At 36.9% G+C, this 26,075-nt stretch overlaps 1 protein-coding gene across 20 annotated transcripts in view; it reads left to right on the plus strand.

The window, feature by feature from the left end:
- Positions 1-26,075, plus strand: part of WDPCP (WD repeat containing planar cell polarity effector) — a 720,444-nt gene that overhangs the window by 668,444 nt on the left and 25,925 nt on the right. For 18 of the 20 annotated variants that reach the window (XR_008522114.1, XR_008522112.2, XR_008522113.2 and 15 more), the window contains one exon: positions 7,997-8,159. The exons of 1 other annotated variant lie outside the window; for it this stretch is intronic. Coding sequence is in view for 15 of the 19 variants with exons in the window: in XM_054547452.2 (XP_054403427.1) it covers positions 7,997-8,159 (163 nt within the window). In the remaining 4 variants the exon portion in view is untranslated. Of the gene's footprint in view, positions 1-7,996; positions 8,160-22,620; positions 22,791-26,075 lie in introns of all 20 variants that reach the window. One more of the 20 variants, XR_008522111.2, reaches the window with a different exon arrangement.

The following is a 26,075-nucleotide window of genomic DNA, read 5'->3' on the forward strand; positions in this document are numbered from 1 at the left end:
GCACCGTGCGCCAGCCGAAGCAGGGGCGAGGCATTGCCTCACTCGGGAAGCGCAAGGGGTCAGGGAGTTCCCCTTCCAGGGGTGACAGACGGCACCTGGAAAATCGGGCCACTCCCACCCGAATACTGTGCTTTTCCGAAGGGCTTAGGAAACAGTGCCCCAGGAGAGTATAGCCCGCACCTGGCTCAGAGGGTCCTACGCCCACGGAGTCTCGCTGATTGCTAGCACAGCAGTCTGAGATCAAACAGCAAGTCGGCAGCGAGGCTGGGGGAGGGGCGCCCGCCATTGCCCGGGCTCGCTTAGGTAAACAAAGCAGCCTGGAAGCTTGAACTGGGTGGAGCCCACCACAGCTCAAGGAGGCCTGCCTGCCTCTGTAGGCTCCACCTCTGGGGGCAGGACACAGACAAACAAAAAGACAGCAGTAACCTTTGCAGACTTAAATGTCCCTGTCTGACAGCTGTGAGGAGAGCAGTGGTTCTCCCAGCACGCAGCTGGAGATCTGAGAACGGGCTGACTGCCTCCTCAAGTGGGTCCCTGACCCCTGACCCCCGAGCAGCCTAACTGGGAGGCACCCCCCAGCAGGGGCAGACTGACACCTCACATGGCCGGCCAGGTACTCCAACAGACCTGCAGCTGAGGGTTCTGTCTGTTAGAAGGAAAACTAACAGAAAGGACATCCACACCAAAAACCCATCTGTACATCACCATCATCAAAGACCAAAAGTAGATAAAACCACAAAGATGGGGAAAAAACAGAGCAGAAAAACTGGAAACTCTAAAAACCAGAGTACCTCTCCTCCTCCAAAGGAACGCAGTTCCTCACCAGCAACGGAACAAAGCTGGACAGAGAATGACTTTGACGAGCTGAGAGAAGAAGGCTTCAGACGATCAAATTACTCTGAGCTACGGGAGGATATTCAAACCAAAGGCAAAGAAGTTGAAAACTTTGAAAAAAATTTAGAAGAATGTATAACTAGAATAACCAATACAGAGAAGTGCTTAAAGGAGCTGATGGAGCTGAAAACCAAGGCTCGAGAACTACGTAAAGAATGCAGAAGCCTCAGGAGCCGATGCGATCAAATGGAAGAAAGGGTATCAGCCCTGGAAGATGAAATGAATGAAATGAAGCGAGAAGGGAAGTTTAGAGAAAAAAGAATAAAAAGAAACGAGCAAAGCCTCCAAGAAATGTGGGACTATGTGAAAAGACCAAATCTACGTCTGATTGGTGTACCTGAAAGTGACGGGGAGAATGGAAACAAGTTGGAAAACACTCTGCAGGATATTATCCAGGAGAACTTCCCCAATCTAGCAAGGCAGGCCAACATTCAGATTCAGGAAATACAGAGAACGCCACAAAGATACTCCTCGAGAAGAGCAACTCCAAGACACATAATTGTCAGATTCACCAAAGTTGAAATGAAGGAAAAAATGTTAAGGGCAGCCAGAGAGAAAGGTCGGGTTACCATCAAAGGGAAGCCCATCAGACTAACAGCGGATCTCTCGGCAGAAACCCTACAAGCCAGAAGAGAGTGGGGGCCAATATTCAACATTCTTAAAGAAAAGAATTTTCAACCCAGAATTTCATATCCTGCCAAACTAAGCTTCATAAGTGAAGGAGAAATAAAATACTTTACAGACAAGCAAATGCTGAGAGATTTTGTCACCACCAGGCCTGCCCTAAAAGAGCTCCTGAAGGAAGCGCTAAACATGGAAAGGCACAACCGGTACCAGCCACTGCAAAATCATACCGAAATGTAAAGAACATCGAGACTAGGAAGAGACTGCATCAACTAACGAGCAAAATATCCAGCTAACATCATAATGACAGGATCAAATTCACACATAACAATATTAACTTTAAATGTAAATGGACTAAATGCTCCAATTAAAAGACACAGACTGGCAAACTGGATAAAGACTCAAGACCCATCAGTGTGCTGTATTCAGGAAACCCATCTCACGTGCAGAGACACACATAGGCTCAAAATAAAAGGATGGAGGAAGATCTACCAAGCAAATGGAAAACAAAAAAAGGCAGGGGTTGCAATCCTAGTCTCTGATAAAACAGACTTTAAACCAACAAAGATCAAAAGAGACAAAGAAGGCCATTACATAATGGTAAAGGGATTAATTCAACAAGAAGAGCTAACTATCCTAAATATATATGCACCCAATACAGGAGCACCCAGATTCATAAAGCAAGTCCTGAGTGACCTACAAAGAGACTTAGACTCCCACACATTAATAATGGGAGACTTTAACACCCCACTATCAACATTAGACAGATCAACGAGACAGAAAGTCAACAAGGATACCCAGGAATTGAACTCAGCTCTGCACCAAGCGGACCTAATAGACATCTACAGAACTCTCCACCCCAAATCAACAGACTATACATTTTTTTCAGCACCATACCACACCTATTCCAAAATTGACCATATACTTGGAAGTAAAGCTCTCCTCAATAAATGTAAAAGAACAGAAATTGTAACAAACTGTCTCTCAGATCACAGTGCAATCAAGCTAGAACTCAGGATTAAGAATCTCACTCAAAACCGCTCAACTACGTGGAAACTGAACAACCTGCTCCTGAATGACTACTGGGTACATAACGAAATGAAGGCAGAAATAAAGATGTTCTTTGAAACCAACGAGAACCAAGACACAACATACCAGAATCTCTGGGATGCATTCAAAGCAGTGTGTAGAGGGAAATTTATAGCACTAAATTCCCACAAGAGAAAGCAGGAAAGATCCAAAATTGACACCCTAACATCACAATTAAAAGAACTAGAAAAGCAAGAGCAAACACATTCAAAAGCTAGCAGAAGGCAAGAAATAACTAAAATCAGAGCAGAACTGAAGGAAATAGAGACACAAAAAACCCTTCAAAAAATAAATGAATCCAGGAGCTGGTTTTTTGAAAGGATCAACAAAATTGATAGACCACTAGCAAGATTAATAAAGAAAAAAAGAGAGAAGAATCAAATAGATGCAATAAAAAATGATAAAGGGGATATCACCACCGATCCCACAGAAATACAAACTACCATCAGAGAATATTACAAACACCTCTATGCAAATAAACTAGAAAATCTAGAAGAAATGGATAAATTCCTCGACACATACACCCTCCCAAGACTAAACCAGGAAGAAGTTGAATCTCTGAATAGACCAATAACAGGAGCTGAAATTGTGGCAATAATCAATAGCTTACCAACCAAAAAAAGTCCAGGTCCAGATGGATTCACAGCCGAATTCTACCAGAGGTACAAGGAGGAGATGGTACCATTCCTTCTGAAACTATTCCAATCAATAGAAAAAGAGGGAATCCTCCCTAACTCATTTTATGAGGCCAGCATCATCCTGATACCAAAGCCTGGCAGAGACACAACAAAAAAAGAGAATTTTAGACCAATATCCTTGATGAACATTGATGCAAAAATCCTCAATAAAATACTGGCAAACAGAATCCAGCAGCACATCAAAAAGCTTATCCACCATGATCAAGTGGGCTTCATCCCTGGGATGCAAGGCTGGTTCAATATACGCAAATCAATAAATGTAATCCAGCATATAAACAGAACCAAAGACAAAAACCACATGATTATCTCAATAGATGCAGAAAAGGCCTTTGACAAAATTCAACAACCCTTCATGCTAAAAACTCTCAATAAATTAGGAATTGATGGGACGTATCTCAAAATAATAAGAGCTATTTATGACAAACCCACAGCCAATATCATACTGAATGGGCAAAAACTGGAAGCATTCCCTTTGAAAACTGGCACAAGACAGGGATGCCCTCTCTCACCACTTCTATTCAACATAGTGTTGGAAGTTCTGGCCAGGGCAATTAGGCAGGAGAAGGAAATCAAGGGTATTCAATTAGGAAAAGAGGAAATCAAATTGTCCCTGTTTGCAGATGACATGATAGTATATCTAGAAAACCCCATTGTCTCAGCCCAAAATCTCCTTAAGCTGATAAGCAACTTCAGCAAAGTCTCAGGATACAAAATCAACGTGCAAAAATCACAAGCATTCTTATACATCAATAACAGACAAACAGAGAGCCAAATCATGAGTGAACTCCCATTCACAATTGCTTCAAAGAGAATAAAATACCTAGGAATCCAACTTACAAGGGATGTGAAAGACCTCTTCAAGGAGAACTACAAACCACTGCTCAAGGAAATAAAAGAGGATACAAACAAATGGAAGAACATTCCATGCTCATGGGTAGGAAGAATCAATATCATGAAAATGGCCATCCTTCCCAAGGTAATTTACAGATTCAATGCCATCCCCATCAAGCTACCAATGACTTTCTTCTCAGAATTGGAAAAAACTACTTTAAAGTTCATATGGAACCAAAAAAGAGCCCGCATCGCCAAGTCAATCCTAAGCCAAAAGAACAAAGCTGGAGGCATCACACTACCTGACTTCAAACTATACTACAAGGCTACAGTAACCAAAACAGCATGGTACTGGTACCAAAACAGAGATATAGATCAATGGAACAGAACAGAGCCGTCAGAAATAATGCCACATATCTACAAGTATCTGATCTTTGACAAACCTGACAAAAACAAGAAATGGGGAAAGGATTCCCTATTTAATAAATGGTGCTGGGAAAACTGGATAGCCATATGTAGAAAGCTGAAACTGGATCCCTTCCTTACACCTTATACAAAAATCAATTCAAGATGGATTAAAGACTTAAATGTTAGACCTAAAACCATAAAAACCCTAGAAGAAAACCTAGGCATTACCATTCAGGACATAGGCATGGGCAAGGACTTCATGTCTAAAACACCAAAAGCAATGGCAACAAAAGCCAAAATTGACAAATGGGATCTAATTAAACTCAAGAGCTTCTGCACAGCAAAAGAAACCACCATCAGAGTGAACAGGCAACCTACAAAATGGGAGAAAATTTTCGCAACCTACTCATCTGACAAAGGGCTAATATCCAGAATCTACAATGAACTCCAACAAATTTACAAGAAAAAAACAAACAACCCCATCAAAAAGTGGGCGAAGGACATGAACAGACACTTCTCAAAAGAAGACATTTATGCAGCCAAAAAACACATGAAAAAATGCTCACCATCACTGGCCATCAGAGAAATGCAAATCAAAACCACAATGAGATACCATCTCACACCAGTTAGAATGGCAGTCATTAAAAAGTCAGGAAACAACAGGTGCTGGAGAGGATGTGGAGAAATAGGAACACTTTTACACTGTTGGTGGGACTGTAAACTAGTTCAACCATTGTGGAAGTCAGTGTGGCGATTCCTCAGGGATCTAGAACTAGAAATTCCATTCGACCCAGCCATCCCATTACTGGGTATATACCCAAAGGACTATAAATCATGCTGCTATAAAGACACATGCACACGTATGTTTATTGCGGCATTATTCACAATAGCAAAGACTTGGAACCAACCCAAATGTCCAACAATGATAGACTGGATTAAGAAAATGTGGCACATATACACCATGGAATACTATGCAGCCATAAAAAATGATGAGTTCATGTCCTTTGTAGGGACATGGATGAAATTGGAAATCATCATTCTCAGTAAACTATCGCAAGAACAAAAAACGAAACACCGCATATTCTCACTCATAGGTGGGAATTGAACAATGAGAACACATGGACACAGGAAGGGGAACATCACACTCTGGGGACTGTTGTGGGGTGGGGGGAGGGGGGAGGGATAGCATTGGGAGATATACCTAATGCTAGATGACGAGTTGGTGGGTGCAGCGCACCAGCATGGCACATGTATACATATGTAACTTACCTGCACATTGCGCACATGTACCATAAAACCTGAAGTATAATAATAATAATAATAATAAAAGAAAAAAAAAACAAAAAACAAAAAAAATGAATTGAAGACCTAAACATAAGAAACAAAAGTATAAAACTGCTAGAAGAAAACATTAGAGAAAAGCTTCATGATATTGGATATGACAACGATTTCTTGTATGTGACACCAAAAGCATAGGCAACAAAAGCAAAATAGACAAATGGGACTACAAATGGGGCTTAATCCAACTTAAAAACTTTTATGCATTAAAGGACACAATAAAGTACCAATAAAGTGAACAGACAGCCTAAGGAATGGGAGAAAATATTTGCAAATCTGACAAAAGAATTAATATCTAGACGACATACAGAGCTCCTACAACTTAAGAACAAAAACAACCTAATTAAAAATGGGCAAGGGGGCTGGGCACCATGGCTCATGCCTGTAATGCCAGCACTTTGAGAGGCAGGATTACAGGCATGAGCCACCACAGGAAGTGGGAAGATTGCTTGAGCCCAGGAGTTCAAGACCAGCCTGGGCAACCTAGTGAAAGCCCCTCTCTACAATAATGTTTTTTTTAAATGAGTCATGCATTGTGGTGCACACCTGTAGTCCCAGCTACTCAGAGGGCTGAAGTGGGAGGATCACTTGAGCCTGAGAGGTCAAGACTTTAGTGAGCCATGATTGTGATACTGCACTCCAGCCTGGGCAACAGAGTGAGACTCTGTCTCAAAGAAAAAAAAGGACAAGTGACTTGAATCCACATTTCTTCAATGAAGGTATACAAATGACCAACAAGCATATAAAAAGATGCTCAGTATCACTTATTAGAGAAATGCAAATCAAAACCATAAGGTAGCATGTCACATTCATTAGGATGACTAGTTTTAAAAAAACAGAAAATAACAAGTTTGTCAAGGATTTGGAGAAATTAGAATCCTTGTGCACTGTTGGTAGGATTGTAAAATGGTGAACCACAATGAAAACAGTATGGTGTTTCCTCAAAAATTTAAAGATAGATCCACTGTATGATATGGCAATCCCCCTTCTGAGTATATGTCCAAAAGCACTGATAGCAGGGTCTCGGAGATATCTGCACATCCATGTTCATAGCAGCATTATTCACAATAGCCAAGAGGTGGAAGCAACCCAAATGTCAATAGATAGAGAATGGAAAAACAAAGCATGGTATATATATACAACAGCTTACTATTCAGTCTTAAAAAGGAAGAAATCTTGTCACATACTACGACACGGATAAACCTTGAGGACATTATGCTAAGTGAAATAAGCCAGTGACAAAAACACGAATACTGTATGATACCACTTATATAAGATCTAAAGTTATCAAATTCATAGAAACAGAAAATAAAATGTTGGTTATCAAACTGGGAGAGGGGCAAATGGGGAATTGTACAATGGGTGCAGTTTCAGTTTTGCAAGACAAAAAAGTTCTGGAGATTTGCTTCACAACAATGTGAATATACTTAACACTATTGAACTGTATGCTTTAAAATGTTTAAGATGGTAAAAATTATGTTTTGCCATACACGGTGGTCCTAAGAGTTTTTTTTTTTTTTTTTGGTTTTAAATAAGGTTTATGTTTCTTACAAAAAATATATTTTTCACAGCTTCATTATGTTTCAAACAATATTTTTAAACAATGCCCTGTCAAAGTTGCCAATATCTCTCTATACACCTCTGTACATCTCTAACATATGGGAGTATGTATCTCCCTATAAAGTTTAAAATGCTAATTGAAAGCAAATATTGGGAAAGATATTTTCCTTTCCTTTTCAAGTTATGTGCTATATGTGCAAGAGTAAAATCACTTCTTGCAATATTCCAAGATAAAATATTCCAGTAATTGGCTAACAAAAACAAAAAAATTGTATAAATAATATGCTGGTTAAAAACACTATATATAAGCAAGATATAAATGAATTTTTTAAAATCTATACTTGAAAACATTCACTATTCTGTTATCAAACTGCTGAAGTAAGTATAAGAATGACAGAAGTCATAGGGAACTAGGACAACAAGATTTTCAAATTGACAAAATAAAGAAAAAAGTTCCACTGGGATATGTGAATGTTGTTCTGTAATCTTACTTATAAGGGAGTTAGCAGAAATTGTACTTAGTATTTCACTCATATATTAATCATTTTTAACAGAACTCCTGGGGCCCTTGGACAGAGGGGATATGCTAAATGAAGCTTTTATTGGCCTGTCTTTAGCACCTCAAGGGGAAGACTCATTTCCAGATAACCTCCCTCCCTCTTGCCCAACCCACAGACATATTTTACAACAAAGAATACTGAATGGCTCTTCTAACAGGTAAGAAATGTTGAACTGAGGAAATTGCTCCATAAAGTATTTTGTATTACCTGTTCGAATGCGAACTAATAGCAAAACAAGAATATTTCAAAATGTCAAGGAGAAAAATTTGCATTTCTCATGGCTCAGACTTTGCAGTAGTTTGGTTATTCAGAGCAGGCATAATGAATGGCAGAAGTGAATGTAAAAAATAATATTGCTACAATAAATGTTATTCTGGGCCAAAATGAAATTACTATAACATATTGAATTGTTTGTATTCTGCTGTTAAATTCTAGGATTGTTGGACTACCTTTAATAAATATTAATTTTTAGAATATGTAGTTTGAATTATAATTTATATAATATTTATTTAATGCAAGTTTACCATTAGTTTTTGAAATCTGATAAATGATAGTTTAAATATCTGATATCTGTCCAGTTTGCTACATGGGGTTATTGAGAAGATAAAGAATAAATATGAAATTTAAAAAACAAACAAAAGTAATAATGTTATTTAAAGTGATAATTATATTAATTATGATAATGAGTCTCTCAAGCAAGGGTCAGCAAGCTTTTTGTGTAAAGGGCTAGAGAGCAAATATTTTAGGCTTTGCAGGCCAGAGAAACTTTTGCAACTACTCAGTCCTGCTGTTACAGTAAAAAAGTGGCCACAGACAATATGTAAATGAATGAGAATGGCAGTGTTACAATAAAACTTTATAAAAATAGGCAGTGGGTCAGATCTGTTCCCTGGTTTATGCATAACATCCCTGCTTTTGAGGATCCTATTTTCAGTAATTGTAAAGAGGCCACATTAAAAAATACGTATATATCAATTATACATACCCACCTAAAATACCCTCAAGAAAAATGCCTCAAACTGTACACATTAACAGCAAATAAAGAGGGGGAAGATTTCCAAGTATGAAAGAGTTTATTTGGATATCAGCAAATCCTCTCCCCAAGAAACAAATATAAAACTAGACAAAAGCCATCACTTCTGGGCTTTGGAAATCAAACAAAGGCAAACAACAAATTGAGAAGCATTTATTCATGAAAAATTGCTGAACTTCTAGTAATAAAGTAGAAGTCTCTCATTTTCTTGCCTGAAGCTGCTTCCATCCTCCTATCCATCCCCAAACTAGTTCTACCATGGTAGGACTGGCTTTGAAAACCAACAGCTGACTTGAGCTGAGGATGGGAAAACTCTGTCTAGCAGCATTGTCTAATAAAAGTAGCAAACTATTGTCAGTAAAATTGACAAACTTGATAGGAAATGCCAGTTCTGATCGCCTCATTAGGGCAAGTGACAGAATGGCAAACTAGCCAAAAATTCAACAGGGAGAGCCTGGAAATGAGAAAAACAAAGAGGGGCTAATTAAGCTCTCCACAAATTCTTTTTTTTTTTTTTTTTTCTGAGACAGAGTTTCGCTCTAGTTGCCCAGGCTGGAATGCAATGGCACGACCTCAGCTCACTGCAACCCCCACCTCCTGGGTTCACGTGACTCTCCTGCTTCACCCTCCATAATAGCTGGGATTACAGGTGCCCACCATTGTACCCTGCTAATTTTTTTTTATTTTTTATTTTTAGTAGAGACAGGGTTTCACCATGTTGGCCAGGCTGGTCTCAAACTCCTGACCTCAGGTGATCCACCCGCCTCAGCCTCCCAAAGTGCTAGGATTACAGGCATGAGCCACCACACCCAGCCCACAAATTCTTGATGGGATTGAATGACCTCTCATTTTTTGGTTTTCTCTTGTCTGGTATTTTCCTCCTTATGCTTCTTTCTTCCTTCACACCCAAATGCCAAAAGTGCCCCTCTCTTTCTGCCTTTTCCCTGAGAAGCTATCCTTTTTGAAAACTGCCTCTTCAGATTGCATGGTACTTTATAGCATCTTCCCTGTAGTCCATGCTCCGATGTACCAGAATATCAGGAGCTAGAGAGATCATGCATTGGCATTTGGTGTTTTTTCCATTTTATTTACAATTATTTTGAAGTTTGGACATTCTCTGTCTTCAAGTCATGCTAAGGACATGATTGTCATGTAGTTTCATTTTTCCTTGTATGATGTTCTAGATTGTTTATAAAAGAAGTATTGGGAGCTAGAACATAGGCGACTGCTGTTATCTTCAGCTACCTAGAAGTCCTACCTCTATATTATTATTTTTTTGGGGGTGGGGGGCGGCATCTCACTCTGTCACCCAAGCTGGAGTGCAGTGGTGTGATCATGGCTTACTGCAGCCTTGACCTCCCAGGCTCAGGTGATTCTCCCACCTCAGCCTCCCGAGCAACTGCAACTACAGGCACGTGCCACCATGCTGGGCTAATTTTTGTATTTTTTTTGTAGAAACAGGGTTTCACCATGTTGCCCAGGCAGGTTTCAGACTCCTGGGCTCAAGTGATCCTTTTGCCTCGGCCTTTCAAAGTGCTGGGATTACAGGCGTGAGCCACCACATCTGGATACTTCTTTAGAAACAATTTTACTGAGATATAACTTACATATACCATAAAATTCACCCATTGTAAGTATACAAGTCAATGATACTTGGTAAATTTATAAAGCTGTATGACCATCACCACAGTTTAGGTTTAAAGCATTTCCATCACCCCCAAATAGTTCTCTTATGCCCAATTTCCACTCTCCTAACCCAGCCTGAGGCAAACATTGCTCTGCTTTCTGTCTCTAGAGAAATTTTATATAAATGAAATCATATAATCTGGACATTTCATATAAATGAAGTCATACAATATATTGCCTTTTGTATCCGGCTTCTTTCACTTAGCATTATGTTACTGAGGCTCATGTAATGTGTAGTTTATTCCTTCTTAATTGCTGAATAGTATTCTATTACATGGATGTGCCACATTTTGCTTATCCACTCACCAGCTGATGGTATCTGGGTTATTTCCATTTTGGGGCTATTATGAATAATGTTGCTGTAAACATTCACATTTAGGTTTCTAAGTGGACATATATTTTCATTTCCCTTGGGCAGATATCTAGGAATTGAATTGCTGGGTCTTATTCTAAGTTTATATTTAATTCGCTAGTTTTAAGAAACTGCCACATTGTTTTCCAAAGTGCCTGTAACATTTTACATACCCACCAGCAATATATAAGTGTTCCAATTTCTCAGTATCCTCACCAATATTTAATATTGTCAATGTTTTTTTATTATAACTATTCTGTTGGGTGAAGAATGGTATCTAATTGTAGCTTTAATTTGCATTTCCCTAACAACTAATGATGTTGAACATTTCTTATCTGCTCACTAGCATTCTTTGTTGTTATAGCTATTCAAATTTGTTGTCCACTCTTTAGTTGAGTTGTCTTGTTATTGAATTGTAAGATACTTTTATATATTCTGAATACAAGTTCCTTATTAAATACCTGATGTGCAAGTATTTTCTCCCAGTCTGTGGTTCGCCTTTTCATTTTCCAGTAGTGTCTTTTGAAGTGCAAAATTTCCAAATTTTGGTGAAGCCAAGGATAGCAATTTTTTCTTTTTTTGATTGTCTTTTATGTATTGTACTTAAATTTCTTTCTAATCTGAAAATGTGGATATTTTCTCATGTTTTCTTCTAGAAGTTTTATAGTTCCAGCTCTTAAAGTCCATTTTGAGTTAATTTTTATGTAGGATGTGAATAAGGGTCTAAGGTCATTATTTAATACATAGAAATACATGTTTCCCCGGTATTTTTTTTGAGGAAAAAAAAACTCATTTTCCCCACTGAATTGCGTTTACACCTTCATCAAAAATCAGCTGACTATAGGTGTTGAGTGTTTATTTCTGGATTTGTCATTCTGCTCCATTGATCTATATGTCTATTCATATGCTAACAAGTACCTAGACTTTGCTCTACTGAGGACCCCACTGAACTAGGATCTCACAAAACGTAGCCAATACCACAAAAATAAGCAGGAAAAAGATGAACAGTTTCATACAAAGTTACGTCAAAGTAACAGAAAATGAAAACTACACACATCAATTAAGGAAAATTCTCCTCCCCCAAAACAATCACGATGTCAAAGAAAACTGTACAACAACACACCAGGCAGAATTAGATACATTGGAATAAGCAACTGGGTATATTGAAACCCACTCTGAATTATAAAGACAAAATGAGGCCAGGCACGGTGGCTCACGCCTGTAACACCAGCACTTTGGGAGGCTGAGGCGGATCACCTGAGGTCAGGAGTTCAAGACTAGCCTGGCCAACATGGTGAAACCCCATCTCTACTAAAAATATAAAAATTAGCCTGGCATGATGGCACATGTCTGTAATCCCAGCTCCTTGGGAGGCTGAGGCAGGGGAATTGCTTGAACCCAGGAGGCGGAGGTTGCAGTGAGCTGAGATTGCACCATTGCACTCCAGCCTGGGTGACAGAGTGAGACTCCATCTCAAAAAAAAAAAAAAAAAGAAAGAAAAAGAAAAAAATGGAAAATAGAAATGGACAGGAGAGAAGGAGGGAGGGATGGAAGAAGACACCAAGAAAATTGGCCAGGTGTGGTGGCTTGCACCTGTAATCCAAACACTTTGGGAGGCCAAGGTGGGAGGATCCCTTGAGCCCAGGGACTCAAGACCAGCCTGGGCAACATAGCGAGACCTCATCTCTACTGAAAAAAAAAAAAAAAAATTAGCCTGGCATGGTGGTCCACGCCTGCAGTCCCATCTACTTGGGAGACTGAGGTAGGAAGATCGCTTGGGGCCCTAAACATTAAGACTTCAAAGAGTCCTGATTATGCCACTGCACTCCAGCCTGGGTGGCAGAGTGATAGAGTCTCAAAAAAAAAAAAAAAAAAAAAAAAAAGTCCACTGAAACAAATAAATTTTAAAAAAAAGCATAATATTATCCAAAAATGAAAAATAAGTTACAGGGTACCCAAATGAGAATAAACTCATAATAAAACTTAATTAAAAACATTGAAAATGGCGGAAAACAAAAGAAAATGAGAAGTAAAAAAGTCGAAGAAAAAGTAATGGAATGGGAGATAAGACAAAGAAGCAACAGCATTTGTATAATTGGATTCCTTGAAAAAGAAAAAATAAAACAATGTAACAGAATACTTGAAACTAAAAATCCAAGAAAATGTTGCAAAATGTATTCATGTACTTTTGCTTATGTAAGTTATTTTATCTTTTTACCAGAAGGCCCTAAACATTTTTTTAATTAATCATTGAAATATAAGAGTATAGCTAGGATATTTCTTGGAGCTGATTGTTCTAATTTTTCTCAGACACCCAAAGTGCACTTTCAGGAAAAAAGTATCAAACTTTTCAAACGAGTATCAAACTGTTCAAAAAAATAAAATGTAAGGCAAGGCAAAAGCAGAACTACAGTTTTCAAAAACTCAGTGACTGAAAGTGTGAACCAAGGGTAGTATAGTCATCCATGATCTTCTTCAAGTATGAACGCTGAAAGAAACAGTTTTCAATATAGGAAATTCTGTACCCATGAACCCTTCTTGAAGAATACTAGAGGAAGAGTTTCATCTAACCATGAGATGAGTAACAAAGTGTCAGTACAAGGACTGACTGTATTTTAATAAATATAAATGTAGGCAGAAGATAAAAGGGGTAGAAGACCCGTATACAAATACTGTATGTTAAGTAGAAGTAATACAGCTTTAGAAAATGGGAGTGGAACAGAGAGTGAAAGAGTAAGATAGAATAAGCTCACTGGTTGTATAGCCGATAGTTGGGAGTTAAAAGAGACAATAAAATCTCATATGCCACATAATAAAAGGCTAACTAGGAAAAGAAGAGACTAAAGGCATTAGAAAAGATACAAGTACAAAGGTAACCACTAGAACAAAACCATAAGCCTTACTAACTACCATTTACTTTTTATTTTTTAAGAGATGGAGTCTCACTGTGTTGCCCAGGCTGGAGTGCAATGGTTATTCACCAGGCACAATCCCATACTGATTGACCCACTCTTTTCCAGCCTGGCCCAGTTCACTCCACCTTAGGCAACCTGGTGGTCCTCAGCTCCCAGGAGGTCACCATGTTGATGCCAAACTTAGCATGGTACCCAATGAGCATTTTGCATCCCAGAACTCCTGGGCTCAAGTGATAAATAAGTGAGAAGAAAGGAAACACACACCTCAGAGAGAAACATACCAAATATATCAAAATTTACAAAATTATAAAATATTAGTAAAAGAGTTGAAACCTAGCATATCAGTCATATCAATTAATGTAAATGGACTCACCTCACCTATTAAAAGGAAAAGATTTTCAATTTGCACATAAAGCAAGATCCAGCTATGTACTGTAAGAAAGACATACATCTAAATAAAATGATTCAGAGAGGGTAAAAATAAAGGAATGGGGAAAGATATTCAGGCAAATGAAAATAATAAGAAACCAACAGTAACCATACTAATTACAGAATTCAAGCCCAAAAGCATAAAATCCAACAAGAAAAAAAATTAATGCAAATTTCACATAGATAAAACACTTAAGAATATTTGTACAACAAATAATATAGAAGCCACCTTTATAAAGGAAAATCTACAAAAGATGCAAGGAGATATAGAGAGATATGAATAATAGGAGATTTTAACTTACTATTCCTTTTTTTTTTTTTTTTTTTTTCTTGGCAGGGTCTCACTCTCTTGCCCAGCCTGGAGTGCAGTGGCATGATCATGGCTCACCACGGTTTTGACCTCCTGGGCTCAGGTGATCCACCTCCGCCTCCTGGGTGGCTGGGACAACAGGCATGTGTCACCACATGCAGCTAATTTTTTGTATTTTTTGGAGAGATGGGGTTTTGCCATGTTGCCCAGGCTAGTCTTGAACTTCTGGGCTCAAGTGATCCACCTGCCTTGGCCTCCCAAAGTGCTGGGATTATAGGCATAAGCCACCACACCCAGCCTAACTCACTATGCTTATTGCAGAATAGATCAAGTAGGCAAAAAGTAACAAGAAATAATACCTAAACATAATAATGTAGATATTATGAATATTCATCAAATTCTATTCCTTGATAAAAGAAAATAAGTTTTCTTCCTAAGAATTCATGGACTATTTACAAAAAAGGTATGTTACTTGACAAAATATATCATTAAATTTCACTAAATATTACACTCTCCAATCACAATGTAATACAACCAGCAATGTTTAACAAGAACCAACATGCCCTTCCTTGTGGAAATTTTAAAACCTTTTATTAAACAATTTTTGGATGAAAGAAGAAATACAACATGAAATTTCTAAGAAGTAATTATAATAAAACACTACATATCAGAATATATGGGATGTATTTAAGTAATAATCAGAGGAAAATTGATACCACTAAGCACTTTTACCAGAAAAAAATGAAAAAAGGGAACAATTCTAACTCAAAAGCTTTAAAAAATAACAAGAAACTACACCAAAATAAAGCACAAGGAAAGAAATAATAAAGATAAAACCAGAAATTAATGAGGCAGAGCAGGGATTGGGAAACTTTTTTCCTAAATGGCTTCAGTGTAAGTATTTTAGGCTTATGGACCATATGTTCTCTGCTGCAACTATTTAACTCTGTTGTAGCACAAAAACAGTCATAGACAATACATAAATGAACGGATGTGGCTGTGGTCCAATAAAACTTTATTTACATGGAACTGGAGAACATTATGTTAAGTGAAATAATCCAGGCACAGAATGACAAACTTCACATGTTCTCACTCATTTGTGGGAAGCTAAAAATTAAAACAACTGAACTCAGAGATAGTGAATATAACAATGGTTACCAGAGGCTGTGAAAGGTAATTGATGGTGGCGGGGATGGTTAATGGGTACAAAAATACAATCAGATAGAATGAGTGAGATCTAGTATTTGATAGCACAACAGGGTAATTACAGTCAACAGTAATTTATTGTATATTTTAATAAAAATAAATAAATGAGTATAATTGGAATGTTTGTAACACAAGGAAATGATAAATGCTTTAGGTGATGGACACCTCATTTACCCTGATGTGCTTATTACACACTGTTTACCTATATCAAAATATCTCATGTACAGCCAGGCATGGTGGCTAATGCCTGTAATCCCAACATTTAGGGAGGCTGAGGCAGGCGGATCACTTGAGGCCAGGAGTTCGAGACCAGCTTGGCAAATATGGCGAAACCCTGTCTCTACTAAAAATACAAAAAAATTAGCCAGGCGTGGTGGCTCATGCCTGTAATCCCAGCACTTTGGGAGGCCGAGGCAGGCGAATCACGAGGTCAGGGATTTGAGATCAGCCTGGCCAACATGGTGAAACCCCGTCTCTACTAAAAATTCAAAAATTAGCCAGGTGTGGTGGCATGCACCTGTAGTCCCAGCTACTCGGGAGGCTGAGGCAGGAGAATTGCTTGGACCCGAGAGGCGGAGGTTGCACTGAGGCTAGACTGCATCATTGAACTCCAGCCTGGACGACTGGGCTTGACTCCGTTTCAAAATAAAAAAATTAAAATTAAAATTAAAAAAAGAAATTTACAAAGCAAAAAACAAAACAAACAAAAAACTTTATTTACAAAAACAGGCAACCAGTCCATAAGCCATAGATTACTGACACCTCAGGTAGAAAACAAAAAACAAAACAAAATAAACAAAAAAAAAAAACTGTAGTAAGATATCAAATCCAAATGTTTTTGAAACAACAAAATAGACCAACTTGATCAAAAAAAGAGAGAGAAAACACAAACATACAAAATTAAGAAATGGCAGAGGGAGGAAGGGAGAAATTAACCATTTAAACAAGAGAGGGTTTTTTCTTTATAATCATAAGAGACTACTTCGCAAATTTCCATGCAAATGAATTTGAAAACTTAGAAAACAATAGATAATACACTAGATAAATGCAGATTGCCAAAAGTGTCCACCATCGAATTTAGAAATCTGAAGCACACCAATTTTCATAAAGGAAATAGACAAGATTATTAAGAAATTACCCTGTAAAAGAGCAAAAGGCCCAGATGACCAGGTAGAATTCTACCAAACCTTCAAAGATCAGATATTCCCAATGCTCTATAAATTATTCCAAAGCATTGAAAATAAAGAAAAACTTTTCCACAGAAAAATGACAAGCCAATATCATTCATGTAAAAAATATTAAGTAAAATATTAGTGAAAAAAATCCAACACTTGGATCCACCCTGAAAATACAAGGTTGTTTTAGTGCTACCAAATCCATTAATATCATATACCATATTAATAGATCTAAGGTTGATAAACATCATACAATTATCTATATAGATGTTGAAAATGCCTTTGACAAAATTCAGCTCCCAGTCCTGATGAAAACACAACAGGAACTGAGGAACACTCACTTTACATAAGAAAAACAATATATTTTTTTAATTCTCTTTTGAAGTTTCTCACTTTGTCTCTTACATAGTGTCACATATCTCAAAAGATTTGAAAGTGATTATTTTTAAATTCACTCCACCAATCTCTTCCTTTTAATTGGAGGGTTTAATCCATTTATTATTAATGTAATTACTAAATAAGTCAGGATTTACATCAGTCATTTTGCTGTCATATTCTACATTCCTTGTAGCTATTCCTGTATTCCTCACTTATTGCCTTCTCTTGTGTTAAGTAGGTATTTTAATACTCTTGTAATTTCTTTGGAGACTTTTTCTTCTGTGGTTCACCTGATGATTATAAATCTTAATTTATAACAACTTAGTTTGTTTTAATATCAATTTAACAACAATAGTATATAAAAACTTTGCTCCTGTATTGCTCCATTCCTCTCTCTTGCTCCTTTGTGTTGTTATAAATTATGTCTTTATACATACACATTTGTGTGTAACAAAGCCTTAAACATTATATTGGTCTGCCCTCACATTCTTATAAAGAAATACCTGAGACTGAGTAATTTATAAAGAAAAGAGGTTTAATTGGCTCACTCTTCCTCAGGCTGTACAGGAAGCATGATGCTAGCATCTGCTCAGTTTCTGGGGAGGCCTCAGGAAACTTACAATCATGGCAGAAAGCAAAGGGGGAGGCAGCACTTCACATGGTCAGAGCAGGAGGAATAGAGGGGTTTGGGGGGAGGTGCCACACACTTTTAAACCACCAGATCTCATGAGAACTTACTTGCTGTCACAAGAACAGCACCAAGGGGACAGTGCTAAGCCATTCATGAGAAACCACTCCCACGATCCAATCACCTCCCACCAGGTCCGACCTCCAACTCTGGGGCTTACAGTTTGACATATCTAATGTCAAATTTGATTTGGTGAGGACACAGATCTAAACCATGTCAGACAGTGTATAAACAAAATGAATGATCCTAGGACTAAATTAAAAATAATTAGATTAGGCAGCCCTAAACTAGTTCTTATATTTCAAATAAGCCCACTTCTCTGGTTGCCTCAATTTTCTCATTTGTATTAGATTATCCTTTCCAAGGTCTAAAATTATTTATTGTAGAACAAATAAACCTTGTATTTGCAGTAAATATATCTACTTTGATATTTACAGCTAGAAATTAACTACAATACTGGTTGGTTTCCTGCTATTATAATGAACCAGTATTGAATTCATACCTAAGAAACTCCAAATGAAATACTATCTTGTTAAAAGTTGTTAAATTTTGGCGTGATTTTATTTGATTCATGTCTAAGCAGTTTTCCTTTAAGTTGGAACAAACCAAAAATACTCATCTATTCAGAATCCTGGTGTGTGCCTATAAACAATATAATGGATGAAAATTTTCAGTGTTTACAAAACAAAGAAATTGTCAACAGAATGCCTGGCAGTAGACTTACCAGAAAAAAAAAATTACAGCCTATAATTCATGAAGATTGGCTCAAAACAAACTGTCCCTGCCAACAGAAAATCTGACAATTATTCTGTTGTCTAATTTGGCTCAGCCTAAGTTGACCTTGTTTATTCATCTCAGTCTTTTAATTCTTGTTAACTTGGCATGAGAGGAGAACATATGGCATATGTCTAGGAAGTCCATTTCTGTATCTTAAACTGAAATAAATGTACAATATACTAAGCATTTCCAGTGTGCTGAGCTCTTAAGGTAGCTTTAATGTATATTACATAAAACTGTAAGTTCATACTGTGCCCACCAGGTGCTTTATGTTTGCTGCCTATAAAACCAGAAACTCACTAGAGACATCCTTTTCTAAGCCTTGGTATATGATTAAATGTGGCTAATTTTAAACATCTTTCCAAAGAAGATAAACAATCTTAAGCTCTTTTAAAACATAAAAATGAAAGGGTATAATCAATTTGGCAATCTAAAGATGTTTACACGTTTTCACTGACTCTATAGCTATTTTTAAGAAAACTGATAATGTGAGAAAGACAATGGGAGTTGAAGAACAAAAAGATTTCCATTTTTCTCTCCAGCTTAATCTGGCCTATTTTCTTAGTTTCTTTTTCTGTTCCACTAAAGCTTATTGAGAAGGAGAAGTTATATTTTATTGTGGCTTTAATATGTCTCAAGAAAAGCTGGAAGGAAATGAGCTGCTTTATAGATTCACAGCTCTTTTATGGAACTGCCGTTAGTTCTCCAGTACCAGAACTAGACAAATGAAAACCTTAGAAAATCTAAGGCACCAAAATTTATGTATTTTATGAAGTGTTTTCACTTGGAATGTTTCATTTTCTTTTTAGTAACTAAGTCAAATGAGGTATAATTTCATGTATAAAGCCTTATCTATATTACATATTTTGAAATCCTGAACCTTTATTAGTGGACTTCATATGACATTTACTATTTGCATAGTACTTTTATCCCACAAAGCTCAGAGCATTCAAACTTCATAAGTTGCATTCAAAGATATAATTTTTTAACTACAGGGGTTCCTAATTACCCAAATATTCATTATCTGAGACCCTGTAGTTATGAGTTTACATAGAACAATAGTCCTTATAATGAAATATGTAATAATAAGTTAACTACTTGTAAACTCAGTCCTCTCCCCATTCAAATATCCTTCCCCAGTGAAGACTAGCATTTATCTCCACCTATGAAATATTAGTTTATCAGTATTTTCACTGATTGTTAGCTCTTTAAATACCCAACACAGCAATACAAACATATTTCAAAACAACTAAAAATCTTGCAAAAACAATATTTCATGAAGTCAATGAAAGAGATGTTACAGAAATGTTCAGATCTCATGTAAAACTATGGATAAATCAGGAAAAGGAACTTAGACCAATTAAAAAGAGAAATTCAACAAGAATAATAAAACTGCAAATGAATTTATCAAAGTATTAATAGAATCCCTCAGAAAAGTGATTAAGTCCTTGAATATTTTTTGAAAAAAAATGGCCCTCTTTCTGAACTTGTATGCTGTGCAAGTCGAATATGAAGTTAAATATGCCATATCATACTGTAAGACAATTTGGTCAGAAAAAGTAGAACCATTCCCCACTCTCCAAATCAAACTGACTGACTTTGTTCCATCTAAGAATTTATGCACAGATGGCTGGGCACAGTAGCTCACGCCAGTAATCCCAGCATTTTGGGATGCTGAGGCACGCGGATCACTTGAGGTCAGGAGTTCAAGACCAGCCTGGCCAACATGGTGAAACCCCATCTCTACTAAAAATAAAAATACAAAAATTAACCGGGTGTGGTGGCATATGCCTGTAGTCCCAGCTACTCGGGAGGCTGAGGCAGGAGAATCGCTTGAACACAGGAAGCAGAGGTTGCAGTGAATCGAGATCGTGCCACTGCACTCCAGCCTGAGCAACAGAGCAAGACTCCGTGTCGAAAAAAAAAGAAAAAAATGAATTTATGAACAGTTGAAATTATAACATATATTTTATTAATACAAGTAAAATAAGCTTATCTATATATTTTTACCTCTTATTTTTAGTCAAATTATATTGTCACCATTTACTATGATTTTCAACCCCATTTTAAATTGATCCACTTTAAGGGGCTTTTTTTGTTTTACTTTCTGAAAGCAGTTATTCTCAGATATGGACCTCCTGCAGCTTTGTTAGTGAATAATGAAATATTGAAGTGTGTGTTTCAAAATCATGAAATATTGCCATTGCAGAACAGCCAGAAATGTCCTTTTCACTGTTTCTTTGGGTCTATTTATTATCTCTGTGCCATATTCTTTGAATCTAGGTTCACATACCTTTCTGTGTCAAGAAAGAGTGACAAAAAGGTGAAGAAATTCAGACTTTCAGAGAGGGAATTATGGACAGTGAAAAGCACATAAGGAATATGGTGCCATTTATATATACATGCAAAAATTATAACTAAATAATAGATGCTTTTGTCTTTGCTGTTTCCTGCACAACTGAAAACAGAGCTAGACAAGGGTACTGAACTGCCTTCTGCAGATATGGCAGAGGCCCAGAAAATTCCTTAAGTATGCCCTGACACACTTTCACACCATCATGTAATACTTTCCTTACAGACCATATCTATTAACTATGGTTCAAGGTACATCAAGCTTTGTATGCTTCTTCCCACAGATACACTGCATATCTGGAACAAGGGAGAAGAGCACATGTCATCTGCAAATTCCCTATATTTATACATTTTTATTATTTTGCTTCCTTACTTATGGTTCTGTAAGCAAATTTGGGGAAACTGTTGCTTTGTGTCCCAAGTAATGCATAGTAGATGGTGCTGTGGGCTTCCTATTACATCACAACATGAGGTATATAATGTTTTTCAGTGAAGCAAAGACTGATTAATGAAATTCTCCATTATAAACTTCCCCATCAACCTTTCACCTGATGTGTTTGAAATCACTGATGAACATTGCCTAGATTATTTTATTAGGGGGTGTGAAATGATGATTTTCTAATTTTGTAACTCCTTCTGCATTTATAAGTTTGAGTACTTCTATACATAATAAAAGTTTCCTTATCAACTATTCAGTTACCTCGAAAGGCAGAGTAAATGCTTGATAACTTCCCTAGATTTATCAGTTTTTAGGATAACAAATTAACCCAGCAACCCCTAGTAGTGGCCACTGTTTGGGTAGTAGGGGAGGGGAGGTTCATATGGATTTTTAAATATCATTTGATGTGTTTTAATGAATTGTGGTCAATATTCTTTGTGATGGTAAAATTTGTAAATCAGTATCAATCTTTCAGAAACTAATTTTAGCAACATATAACAAAAGCCCAAAAATGCCATAACTTTAAATTTCATTTTTGTAATATAAACATAAAAATGTTAATCACATTGTTATTGTATAAGTAAATGACCTAAAAATATATATGGGGAATTAATGACTAAATTACAGTATAGCTAAATAACAGATACTATATACTCACTTAAAAATCATGATTATCAGGTTCTGGCTCCAGGTAAGATGGAGTAAGCACATTCCTCCTGTCTCACCCATTGAATGCAGCTAAAAATCCTAGGTAGAATATATTGGAGTAGATGTTTGGGGAGTCTGAAAAGTAAATAATACAGAAGAAATGAGGAAGAAGACAAGAACTTGAGGTGCCTCTGAACCTATGGCAAGTTTACTAGTGTGTTTTCCTTTAGTTCACCACCACTTGGGCCTAGTCAAGTGCAACCATGGAGGTACATGGAAGCATAAGATAACTAAAGATGCAGCTTCCTGGATCCAGAAAGCACCAAAGGAGATTGCAGACATGAAAGCTTGTGAAAACAACCCCATTAAATTGTTTATAAACTCCAGGGCTTACCCCAAGGTATGCATGTGTGGATCTGATTCTAACCAGTATATAAAAGACTTTGAGATCTAAACTGATAGATAAACTATCACCCAGGTTATATATTTGCTACTGGATGGTACACACACTGACAGCACTGCAAATATCACCAAATAGCACGACAAACACCCCTGCAAAGAGGCTTTGAAAAGTAAACTGACATACCATAGCTCACAGAGGAACACTGTAACTTGAAGCCTAAACATAATAAGATAATTGCTTGCTAAAACAAAAATGACATTCATCACAGAATTTTAACAAGATCAAGTCTTAAAATATTCAAAATGTCCAGGATACCAAAAATTACTTGATATATAAAGTGGCAGGAAAATCTCAACTCACATGAGAAAAGATTATTAAAAGACAATAACGCTGAGATGACAAATGTTGGAATTATCTGACAAACTTTAAGGAGCACCAACAATCATTAAAATTACTGAAACAAGCCAGGCATGGTGGCATGCACCTGTAGTCCCAGCTACTTGGGAGACTGAGGTAGGAAGATCACTTGAGCCCAGGAGTTGGAGGGTAGCCTAGGCAACTAGTGACACCTCATCTCTTTAAAAAACCAACCAACAAACAAAAAAAACCCAAGTATCAAAAAGAAATAGAAGGTATAAAGAAGAAATAAAATAAAGAATTCAAAAGTAAATTAACCAAAAAAAAAAGTTTTTTTTTGAGACAGGGTCTTATTCTGTCTCACAGGCTAGATTGCAATGGTGCAATCACAGCTCACTGCAGCCTTAACCTCCTGGGCTCAAGCGATCCTCCTGCCTCAGCCACCCAAGGAGCTAGGACTACAGGTGCGTGCCACCACACCCTGCTAATTTTTGCTTTTTTTTTGTAGAGATGAGGTTTTACCATGTTACCCAGGCTGGTCTCGAACTCCTGAATTCAAATGATCCAACCACCTCAGCCTGCCAGAGTGCTGGCATTACAGGCGTGAGCCACTGCGCCTGGCCCCCACAAAATTTTTTAACTCATTGATAGGTTTGATAATAGCAGAATAGAGATAACAAAGGGAAGTCAATGAACTTGAAGACAGATCAATCGAAAGTATCCAATGAACAACAAAGAAAACATATTTTTTAAAAAAATGAACCGAGGGAACTGTGAGGCAATGCCAAAAGGTCTAACATTGATGACATTAGAGCTCTAGAAGGAGAGGATAAAGAATGCAATGTTGAAAAAAATATATATACAAAGAATACCTGAAAACTTCAAATTTGGTGAAGGAAAACTTAGTAAATATGTTTCCAGTAGATTTGTTATTAAAGAATTACTAAAAGAAGTTCTTGAGACATAAGGTAAGTGATACCAGAGGGAAACTTGGGACACCAGGAAAGAAGGAAAAGATGATAAAAGAGTCAATTTATCAAGAAAGCATAACAATTCTAAATGTGTTTGAATCTGACAAGAGAATGTCATAATATATAAGAAAAAATGATAGAGATCACAATGGGAACAGACAAATCTACATTTGCATTTGGAGACTGCATCAGTCCTTTCTCAACAACTGATAGAACTAGTGACAGAAAATCATTCCACCCAACAACAGTAGAACACACATCCTTTTGCAGTGCACGTGAACATTTACCAAAACAGACCATATCCTGGGTCATAAAACAAACCTAGAAGAATACACAAAGTATGTCCTCTGACCATAATGGGAATAGATTAGAAATAAATAACAGAAAGAAAGAGAGAAAATTCTCCAAACGCTTAGAAATTAACAAACTTCTAAATAATCCCTAGGTCAAAGAGACGGTCTTAAGGAAATCAGAAAAGATTATAAACTGAAAAAAAAAAAAATCACAGCTTAAAATAAGAATTTTACTCAATTAAATGCTTATATGAGAAAAGAAGAAATGCCTCAGTCATCAATCTAAGCTTCCATCTAAACAGACTAAAGGAAGAAAAGCAAAGTAAACTCAAAGGAAGCAGAAGAAAGGAAATAATAAAGAGCATATATCATTGAAGTTGAAAACAGAAAAATTAATGAAGTCAAAAGCCTGTTTGAAAAGATCAACAAAATTGAAAAAACTCTAGTCAGACAAAGAGAAAAAGAAGACATAGATTATTGATACCAGGAACGAAAGAGGGTATATTATCTTAAACTTTACCGACATTAAGTAGATAAAAAATAATGTCATGAACTACTGTATGCAAATAAGTTTAACAACATAGTTTGAATGGAATAATTCCTTGAAAGCCACAAACTACCAAACTGGCAGAAAATGAAAGAGATCATCTGAATCCTATGGCTATTAAAGGAATTAAATTTGTAGTTTAAAACAAAACAAAAAACTCTGTAAAAGATATCTCCAGGTCCCGATGGTTTCACTGGTGAATTCGTTGAGAGAAAAATATACTAGCAATTGTGCACATTTCTTTCAGAAAATATAAGATGATAATTCAACACATCCCAGCTCGTTTTCTGAGGCTACCACCCAAAGACAGTACAAAGAAAGATATCAAGCAGTCCCATGGAATTTTTTAAAAAATGGAAAAAAAAGTACAAAAAAACTATAGACTACTGTCTCTCATACATATAGAAGTAAAAATCCTCAACAAGGATTAAGAATTTAGTAATATATAAAAATAATAATATACCAGCATTAAGTGGGATTTACCTTGGGAATGCACAGCTTATTCAATATTCAAAAATTAATGTAATCCACAATTTTAACAATATAAATAAGAAAAATCAACTGATCAAATCAACTGGTACAAAAAGCATGTCTGACAAAATTCCATACCCACTCATGATTAAAAAAAAAAAAAAAAAGCCCAGAAAACTAGGAGTAGAAGGGGGCTTCCTCAAACTATAGAGAGTTTCTACCAAGAAGGAAAAAAAGAATACTACAGCTATTATCCTACTTGATAGAGAAAGACTGGATGTTTTCCTCCTAAGATTGGAAACATGGTAAAAATGTCCACTTTTACCACTCTCATGGAACACTGTACTAAAGAAGAAATGAAACCATCCCTTTTTGCAGACAAAATGGTTCCTACAACTAATAAGTGCATTTAGCAAGGTCACAAGATATATGGTCAACACATAAAAATCAATTGTATTTCTTTTTTTTCTTTTTTTTGAGACAGAGTCTTGCTCTGTCGCCCAGGCTGGAGTGCAATGGCACAACCTCGGCTCACTGCAACCTCCACCTCCCTAGTTCAAGCAATTCCCCTGCCTCGGCCTCCCTAGTAGCTGGGATTACAGGTGCATGCCACCACGCCTGGCTAATTTTTTTGTATTTTTAG

Source organism: Pongo abelii, chromosome 12 (assembly GCF_028885655.2).
Source record: "Pongo abelii isolate AG06213 chromosome 12, NHGRI_mPonAbe1-v2.0_pri, whole genome shotgun sequence".
In the NCBI taxonomy this organism is placed as follows: domain Eukaryota; kingdom Metazoa; phylum Chordata; class Mammalia; order Primates; family Hominidae; genus Pongo; species Pongo abelii.